The sequence below is a fragment of the Mustelus asterias genome, chromosome 25, assembly GCF_964213995.1.
Source record: "Mustelus asterias chromosome 25, sMusAst1.hap1.1, whole genome shotgun sequence".
Lineage (NCBI taxonomy): Eukaryota > Metazoa > Chordata > Chondrichthyes > Carcharhiniformes > Triakidae > Mustelus > Mustelus asterias.
In genome coordinates this window covers 4,287,168-4,296,986 of record NC_135825.1, presented here as the reverse complement: position 1 = coordinate 4,296,986, position 9,819 = coordinate 4,287,168, and the positions used below count along the sequence as shown (strand labels likewise).

Genomic DNA, 9,819 nt, shown 5'->3' with positions numbered 1-9,819 from the left:
TTCTTGCAGTACATCAGCGTTTCTTCACTGTTGCTGGAAGGCTGGAGCTCCCCCCCCCCCCCCCCCCAACAGCACCGTGGGTGTACCTACGCCACATGAACTGCAGTAGTTCATGAAGGGCGACACGGTGACACAGTAGTTCGCACTGCTGCCTCACAGTGCCAGGGACCCGGGTTCGATTCTGGCCTCGGGTCACTGTCTGTGTGGGGTCTGCACATTCTCCCCGTGTCTGCGTGGGTTTCCTCCAAAAATGTGCGGGTTAGGTTGATTGGCCACCGTGTCAGGGGGATTAGCAGGGTAAACGAGGCTTACGGGAATAGGGTCTGGGTGGGATTGTGTTCGGCACAGATTCGATGGGCTGAATGGTCTCCTTCTGTACTGTAGGGATTCTATTCTCTGATTCAAGGCCGCTTGCCACTACCTTCCCAAGGGCAATTGGGGATGGGCAATAAATGCTGGCTTAACCGGTGACACCCACATCCTGCGAATGGATAAAAAAGCTATTCTTGCATCCCAGGAGAAGGTTGGTCAGGAATGGGGTGACAGAGTGGGAACTGGGAATGCCTACTGATCTCAGCCTGTGTGCATCATCCTGGCTCCGGGAATCACAAATCCTGACGTCGAACATTTTGGAATTCCAGGATTTTCCAATCATCTTCCATGGAGTTCTAGGTGAAGATCAGAGAGAAGAAAAGAGTCCATCTTTCTTCAACGCTGATGAGATCGATAAAGTGGTGTTCTACCTCAAGAAACTGCTGAGTGACCAGGGGAAGAAGGGTCTCGCCAAGATTTCACCCAAGGAGATCGGGGTGATCTCTCCTTACAGGAAACAGGTTTGGAATTTTCACCCTTTGTGGGGCGGGGGGAAGGAATGTTTACACACAAACTCTGGAGCATTTCCAACAATAGGCATGTCTGATCTCACTCCACTCCACTCCACTCCCTCACATTAATTTATCTTGGCCTCCAGTCTGTCTTGTCCTTGTAGTGCTCTCCATTGGGTCAAAATTGACGTGTGTATTCCCGATTCGATTTTGAATTTCGGCCTGGTCACCTTTCTCTCCTCTCCCCCCACCCCCGTCTCCTGTAACCCCCACAGGCGTCTACAACCAGTGTCTCTATCTCAGTTTCTCTCCCCACAGTCCTGTAATTTTCTTCCTTTTCAAGGTTTTATCCAATTCCTCTTTGAAAGTTACATTTGAATCTCCTTCTTCCTCCACCCTCGCTTCAGGCAGCGTATTCCAGATCACAATAACTCGCTGAATTCTTTTACCTTAAAGCGCATTTGACATCGTCAAAACATTGCACAGGACTTCAGAAAATGGAGGCCAAATTGCGTGAAGAGATGAAAGAAGGAATGATGGTTCTTTGTGAAGGAGGTGGAGGGTTGGGGTTTCGGGAGAGAGTGTGAAACCTAGACAGCTAAAGGCAGAGTCACAGGTGGCACAGTGGTTAGCACTGCTGCCTCTCAGCTCCAGGGACCCGGGTTCAATTCCCGGCGTGGGTCACTGTCTGTATGGAGTTTGCACGTTCTCCCCGTGTCTGCGTGGGTTTCCTCCCGGTGCTCCGGTTTCCTCCCACAGTCCAAAGATGTGCGGGTTAGGTTGATTGGCCATATTACGTTGCCCATAGTGTCCTGGGATTTGTAGGTTTGAGGGGTTAGCAGGGTAAATGTGTGGCGATAGGGCCTGGGGTAGGATTGTTGTCAGTGCAGATTCGATGGGCCGAATGGCCTCCTTCTGCACTGTAGGGATTCTATGAGCAGTAAAGTTTATATATCAGTGTCCCAAGTAGGCTTACATTAACACTGCAATGAAATTACTGTGAAAATCCCCTAGTTGCCACACTCCACAGTACAGCACAGGAAACAGACCCTTTGGCCCTCCAAGTCTGTGCCACTCATTGGTCCAACTAGACCATTCGTTTGTATCCCTCCATTCCCAGACTGCTCATGTGACTATCCAGGTAAGCTGGATAGTCACGATGCCAGCGTGTCTGCCTCCACCACCCTACTTGGCAGCGCATTCCAGGCCCCCACCACCCTCTGTGTAAAAAAAACGTCCCTCTGATATCTGAGTTATACCTCGCCCCTCTCACCTTGAGCCCATGACCCCTCGTGATCGGGTACACTGAGGGAGAATTTAGCACGGCCAATAGCAGCGCATCTTTGGACTGTGGGAGGAAACCAGAGCACCCGGAGGAAACCCACGCAGACACGGGGAGAATGTGCAGAGTCCATGCAGACTCCATACAGACAGTGACCCAAGCCGAGAATCAAATCCAGATCTCTGGTGCTGTGAGGCAGCAGTGCTAACCACTGCCACCGTGGGTGAACAGAGGGAGAGCAGGCATCAAGATCAGTCTCGAGTTGGAGCGATGGTGTGAGGCACACGTGTGGGGAGAGGGGGTTAAAGGTGACAGACACAGAGACTAACATTTGACTGTGCAGCAATTAGAATAGAGAAGTCTGGCTGACAGCATCCCTTTGACAGCGAGGAACTGAAACCATTGCTGTGACCTGGTCAGAAATTTCCAATTCACCACCAAAAACGTGTTTGGAATTTGTTGAGTACTAATTGACATGGAGCCGGTGTTAAGATGCAGATCAGCCACAATGTAATGGAATAGTGGGCCAGCAGTGAGGGACTGAATGGCCTCCTCCTGAGCTACAGCTGTTAGCTGAGGGGTCTCCAGCGGGAGCTTTGCTTTGAGCTATTTCATGATGACTTCTTCCCTCTGAAGGTGGAAAAGATCAGAAAAGCAATAAACAGAGTGGACAAGGAGCTGATGGCCATGAATGACATCCGGGAGTTGAAGGTAAGCAACGTGTTCCGTTCAGGTCTCTCTCAACTGAAGCCTGCAAATTGTTGAATTAATTCGCGCGATGCGGGCGACGCTGGCAGGGTCAGCATTTATTGCCCATCCCTAATTGCCCTTGAACTGAGTGGCTTGTTCGGCCATTACAGAGGGCAGTTGAGAGTCAACCACATTGCTGTGGCTCTGGAGTCACATGTAGGCCAGACCGGGTAAGGATGGCAGATTTCCTTCCCTAAAGGACATGAGTGAACCAGATGGATTTCTGGGGGTTTCGTGACTCTTTTGTAATTTAATGTCCAGGGTGATGGCAGATGGTTCATGTCAGTTGCCTGCCAGCTGGCAGAGACGGGTGCTGTGTTGGGGGCGCGGGATGAGTGGCAGGTGAGGTTCGTGGCTGAGAGTGGGTGGGTGTGTGTGTTTGTGGGGGGAGGGTTGGGGTGCGGGGGGAGGTTGGTGGGCAGGGGCCGGATGCTATGAGTGCGAGCTGTGATGTCGAGTGGTTTCTATCCCTTTAGGTGGGGTCCGTTGAGGAGTTCCAGGGCCAGGAACGGAAGGTGATCATCATTTCCACTGTCCGCAGTTGCTCCGATTATCTTCAGATGGACGAGGATTTCAACCTGGGCTTCCTTAAAAATCCAAAGGTAACTGGTCACATCTTACTCCCAAACATCTCTGCACTCCCCTAGCTTTCCCCTCTCTCTTTTCCCTCTCCACTACCCAACTGATTGGTGCACAGCAAGCTCCCACAAGTAGAATGGGCACAACATCTATTTTAGTGATGATGTTTGAGGGATGGATAGTGGCCAGGACACTGGAGAGGACTCTCTGGCTCCTCTAAAATGGTCGCAGTGGGATCTTTCCGGTCCGTTCGAGGGAGTAAATCAGTGTCTCTGTTTAATGTTTCATTCAAGACAGTGGGTGGAACTTTAAGGTGTCACTCGTCCCAAAACTGTAAAATCCTGCCCAAGGTCAATGGACCTTCCTATTGTCCGCCCCTTGCCCGCTCCGATTCCCGTGGCGGGGGAGGGGGGATAAAATTCCATGGAGTATCTGTGACTATCTCACACTCCCTCTCTCGGCATTGCACTCAGAATTTTTTTTTATTATTCATTTGTGGGACATGGGCATCAGCTGGCTGGCCAGCATTTATTGCCCATCCCTAGTTGCCCTTGAGAAGGTGGTGGTGAGCTGCCTTCTTGAATCGCTGCAGTCCACGTGCTGTGGGTTGACCCAAAATGTCTGGGTCAAAATGCTGGAGAGAATTCCAGGATTTTGACCCAGCGACTGTGAAGGAACGGTGATATATTTCCATGTCAGGATGGTGAGTGGTTTGGAGGGGAACTTGCAGGTGGCGGTGTTCCCATGTATCTGCTGCCCTTGTCCTTCTAGATGGAAGTGGTCATGGGTTTGGAAGGTGCTGTCTAAGGATCTTTGGTGAATTGCTGCAGTGCATCTTGTAGATGGTACACACTGCTGCTACTGAGCATCGGTGGTGGAGGGAGTGGATGTTTGTGGATGTGGTGCCAATCAAGTGGGCTGTTTTGCCCTGGATGGTGTCGCACTTCTTGAGTGTTTTAGAACTGCACCCATCCAGGCAAGTGGCGTGTTCCATTACACTCCTGACTTGTGTCCTTGTAGATGGTGGATAGGCTTTGGGGAGTCAGGAGGTGAGTTACTCGCCGCAGTATTCCTAGCCTCTGACCTGCTCTTGTAGCCACTGTGTTTATGTGGTGAGTCCAGTTGAGTTTCTGGTCAATGGTAACCCCAAGGATGTTGACAGTGGGGGATTCAGTGATGATAACACCATTGAATGTCAAAGGGCGGTGATTAGAATGTCTCTTCTCGGTGATGGTCATTGCCTGGCATTTGAGTGGCGCAAATGTTACTTGTCACTTGTCAGCCCAAGCCTGGATATTGTCCAGATCTTGTTGAATTTGAACATGGACTGCTTCAGTATCTGAGGAGTCGTGAATGGTGCTGAATATTTTGCAATCGTTGGTGAACATCCCCACTTCTGACCTTATGATGGAGGGAAGGTCATTGATGAAGCAGCTGAAGATGGTTGGGCCCAGGACACTACCCTGAGGGGCTCCTGCAGTGATGTCCTGGGACTGAGATGACTGACCCTCCACAACCACCTTCCTATGTACCAGGTATGACTCCAATCAGCGGAGAGTTTGCCCCGGTACCCATTAATTCCAGTTTCGCCAGAGCTCCTTGATGCCACACTCGGTCAAATGCAACCTTGATATCAAGGGCTGTCACTCTCACCTCACCTCTGGAATTCAGCTCTCTTGTCCATGTTTGAACCAAGGCCGTAATGAGGTCAGGAGCTGAGTGACCCTGGCAAAACCCAAACTGGGTGTCACTGAGCAGGTTATTGCTGAGCAGGTGCTGCTTAACAGCACTGTCGATGACCCCTTCCCATCACTTTACTGATGATCAAGAGAAGACTGGGCGGTAATTGGCTGGGTTGCATTTGTCCTGCTTTTTGTGTACAGGACATACCTGGGCAATTTTCCACATTGTCAGGTAGATATCAGTGTTGTAACTGTACTGGAAGAGCTTGGCTAGGGTAGTGGCAAGTTCTGGAACACAAGTCTTCAGTACTATTGCCGGAATGTTATCAGGGCCCATTGCCTTTGCAGTATCCAGTGTCTCCAGCCGTTTCTTGATATCATGTGGAGTGAATCGAATTGGCTGGAGACTGACATCTGAGATGCTGGGGTCCATTGGAGGAGGCCGAGATGGATCATCCACTTGGCACTTCTGGCTGAAGATTGCTGAGAATATTTCAGCCTTATCTTTTGCCCTGATGCGCTGGGCTCCTCCATCATTGAGGATGGGGATATTTGTGGAGCCTCCTCCTCCAGTGAGTTGGTTAATTGGCCACCACCATTCACGACTGGATGTGGCAGGACTGTAGAGTTTGAATCTGATCCGTTGGTTGTGGGGTTGCTTAGCTCTGGGTATCACTTGCTGTTTTTGTCATTTGGCATGTAACTAGTCCTGTGTTGTAGCTTCACCAGGTTGACACCTCATTGTTAGGTGTGCCTGGTGCTGCTCCTGGCACGCCCTCTTGCACTCTCCATTGAACCAGGGTTGATCCCCTGGCTTGATGGTAATGGTTGAGTGGGGGATATGCCGGGCCATGAGGTTGCAGATGTGTTGGAGTGCAGAATGTGTCTAAAATATGGGCTCGAGATTTCAGAGTCTGACTTGAACTTCTTGAGTTAATGTGAACGAAGACTGGAGACAATGGGCAGGATTTTCCGGCTGTGCTCACCCCAAACCCGGAAATCCCCCCGGCGGTCAAAGAACCTTTGCATGGTCCGCCCCCCGCTTGCTGCGATTCCCGTGGCAAGTGGGACGGGAAAATTCCCCCCAGAGTGTAACTCCATCTCTCACTCAACCAACCTGGATTACCACGAGTGCTATGTGCAGTGTGGAAATATTTCTGAATGAGTTTTGAGTAATCTTCCCTTCTCTCTCCCCAATAGCGTTTTAATGTTGCACTAACCAGAGCCAAGGCCCTGCTGATCGTGGTGGGAAACCCCATAATCCTCAGCAAGGACCCGAACTGGAACAGGTAGGTGAACGTGTCCTCTCTGTGCCTGCGCCGCGCGCCATTCCTGGTGTCTCCAGGATTTTGGGATTAAATTCCAGGGTGCTGCTGCTAGCAGTATTTTCAAGAAAAGTGTTCAATATTCTTTGACAACTTATTGCAAAAATACTGGATATGGGAAAATGGCAGTTTTGAGAGTCAAGAATTATCCAATCAAGTCACACAATCCGGTCCTGCTTACACTTGGTGAGGGAAGGTGGAGTCTTGTGAGGATGCAGGTGTCAAGTGGCCAATGGCGGCAGTGTAGGGGTGGGACATTTGGAAGCGAGAGATCATGTGGTGAAACCTCCAGTGTCGTGTCCAACTAGAGTTGGCAATCCAAGTTGTTGAACTGAAGAGCTTCGTCAAGTCCTTGTTCAGTCTGAATGTGGGCCAGATAGATTGGAGATTTCTGGAGTCCAGCACTGCTCTGTCAGCGGGTCTGGGCTCGGGCAGTGAGCAATGGAATAGTTAGCCTTTGAGACATGGAGTGAAATGCAACTTGCATTTATATAGTGCCTTTGACGTAGTAAATTGTTCCAAGGTACTTCACAGGAGCGAAAATAAAACAGAACTTGACACCACGCCAAGGGAGCAGATGGTGATTAGAAGCTCAGTCAAAGAGAAGTAATTTTGAGGAGCTTCTTAAAGGAGGAAGGAGAAAGGCAGTGAGGTTTAGGGAGGGAATTCCAGAGATTGGGGCCAAGGCAGCTGAAAGCATGGCTGCTAGTGGTGGAGCTATGGAAATTGGGGCTGCTCTAGAGGTCGGAATTGGAGTTTGTGAGGGGTGTTACAGACATAGGGAGGGAGTGAGGCCTTGAACATGAGCCTGAGCCTTTCGACCTGTTCCGCTGTTTGAATGTCCGCCGCTGATTGTGTGCTTTGTCCGCAGACTCCTGAGTTACTGTATCACAAATCGAGCCTACGCTGGCTACCAATATGAAAGCGATGACCTTGAAATTGACCTTGTCGATCGCCTTGGACAGCTCAGCCTGGACACTGAACCAACAGGTAACATTCGGACGCCATGAAGTGGCTGTAATCAAAATAAAGGCCGGATTCTCCCAAAAAAAATTCCTAGTGTCGAATTCACGTAAAAACTGGAGTAAATCCTGCTGGTTTTTTTAGTGGGAGTTTCAAAATGATTCTCCCACACTCTGTGAGAGTGCCTTCGCGTGAATTTCGATAGGAATCTGGGGGCAGGGCCCGTTCCCGCTGGAGAGGCTGCGGCATGGGTGGCACAGTGGTTGGCACTGCTGCCTCACAGTGCCAGGGACCCGGGTTCGATTCCCGGCTTGGGTCACTGTCTGTGTGGAGTCGGCACGTTCTGCCTGTGTCTGAGTGGGTTTCCTCCGGTTTCCTCCCACAGTCCAAAAGACGTGCTGGTTAGGTGGATTGGCTGTGCTAAATTCTCCCTCAGTGAACCCGAACAGGTGCCGGAGTGTGGCGACTCGAGGATTTTCACAGTAACTTCATTGCAGTGTTAATAAAAACCTACTTGTGACTAATAAATAAATAAACTTTAAACTTTAGCAAAGCGGTGAGCGGGCCACTGCGTATGCACCTGTCTATCAGAGCGGAGATCGGCACATGTGCAGTAGCCCCACATTGGCGGCTTCCCGATCGCTGCCCAGCCCCGCGACCCTGCATCGCTGCCTCTCTGAGCCCCCCCACCCTGCATTGCTGCCTCTCTGAGCCCCCCCCACCCTGCATCGCTGCCTCTCTGAGCCCCCCCACCCTGCTATCATTGGCCTCTGTTGGAGTGAACCACTCCTGCTGGGGATGGGAGAGGGAAGAGTGGCTAGTGGACCTGGAGACTTCAGTTTCAGGGCCGCTAACGAGATTGAAATCAGCATTATAATCAAAACAGCTCCATGCTGATTTCTGGCTCGGAGCTGACATTGCTGGAAATCTGGCAGGCAGAGAAACCATAGAATCCTACAGTGCAGAAAGAGGCCATTCGGCCCATCGAGTCTGCACCGACCACAATCCCGCCCAGGCCCTATCCCCCATAACCCCACTAATCCCTCTAACCTACACATCCCAGGGACACTAAGGGGCAATTTAGCACGGCCAATCAACCTAACCCGTACATCTTTGGCCTGTGGGAGGAAACAGGAGCACCCGGAGGAAATCCACACAGACACGGGGAGAATGTGCAAACTCCACACAGACAGTGACGCAAGCCGGGAATCGAACCCAAGTCCCTGGAGCTGTGAGGCAGCAGTGCTAATCGCTGTGTCACCGTGCCGCCCCAGAAGCGCTGAGACCATGGCCCACTAAACAGCCTCTGCTTGTGTCTCCCGGCCTGCTGCGCTGGGAGAATCAACCATCAGGTGATGAAGGGGCAACACTCCGAAAGCTTGTGCTACCAAATAAACCTGTCGGACTTTAACCTGGTGTTGTGAGACTACTTACTGTGCTTACCCCAGTCCAACGCCGGCAACTCCACATCATGTCCACAGATGTTGTCACACCTGCTGAGATTTTCTGTTCTTGTTTCAGATTCCAGCATCCGCAGAAATTTGCTTGTGAGTGTGTGTGTGTGTGTGTGTGTGTGTTTTCTTCCCTATATTTGGAATTAAATGACATTGTGAATGTGGTCCGTGTGGGCAGCCTTGTTTACCTGAGGGTTTTTGATTGGGTTTGTTTGGGGTTTTTGGTGATCCTGTTTCTCTCTTGCCGTGAGAAGCTCTGCCTGACCTCAGCTCCTAGTCTTTTTGGGGTGGGGGAGGGGGGTGGGAGCGAGGGGAATCGGTCGTTTTTCTTGGTCGCTGACTCCTGTTGGGACTTTCCCCACTTCAGCGACAAGCTTGGCTGTCAAAACCTCCTGGCCCTCAGCCGAGCTCCTTTACGACCACTTGGATGAGGTGCCAGTGCTTATGGTGAGAGTCACTGCCTGTGCAACCGGACAGGAAAAGATTCAACAAAAGCCTGTGCCTTATTTTGATTGCTGGACTGTTTACATCCGTGTGAATTTTGTTCCAGCATTTTCAGCAGGTTAATTCTTGAGGATATAATTAAGTATCAACGTGGCGGATTCAACAAGCTAATTAGACAATGAGTAAAACACCAAGTACAAATTTCACAACCTTGCAGCGAGACTGGGAGGGACGGAGTTTAAAAGCATTTGCCGTAGAATTATAGAATCCCTACAGTACAGAAAGAGGCCATTTGGCCCATTGAGTCTGTACCGACCACAATCCCACCCAGGCCCTATCCCCGTAACCCCACACATTTACCCCGCTAATCCCCCTGACATTGGGTCAATTTAGCATGGCCAATCAACCTAACCTGCACATCTTTGGACTGTGGGAGGGCACCGGAGCACTCGGAGGAAACCCACACAGACATGGGGAGAATGTGCAGACTCCACACAGACAGCGGCCCGAGGCTGG

The 9,819-nt window shown here is 50.9% G+C and overlaps 1 protein-coding gene across 3 annotated transcripts in view; it reads left to right on the top strand.

The window, feature by feature from the left end:
* The window catches only part of LOC144511762 (putative helicase MOV-10), a 70,998-nt gene that overhangs the window by 59,216 nt on the left and 1,963 nt on the right, over positions 1-9,819 (top strand). For all 3 annotated transcript variants that reach the window (XM_078242015.1, XM_078242013.1, XM_078242016.1), the window contains 5 exons: positions 642-833; positions 2,743-2,817; positions 3,333-3,458; positions 6,318-6,406; positions 7,314-7,432. In XM_078242015.1, coding sequence (XP_078098141.1) covers positions 642-833; positions 2,743-2,817; positions 3,333-3,458; positions 6,318-6,406; positions 7,314-7,432 — 601 coding nt within the window. The remainder of the gene's footprint in view (positions 1-641; positions 834-2,742; positions 2,818-3,332; positions 3,459-6,317; positions 6,407-7,313; positions 7,433-9,819) is intronic.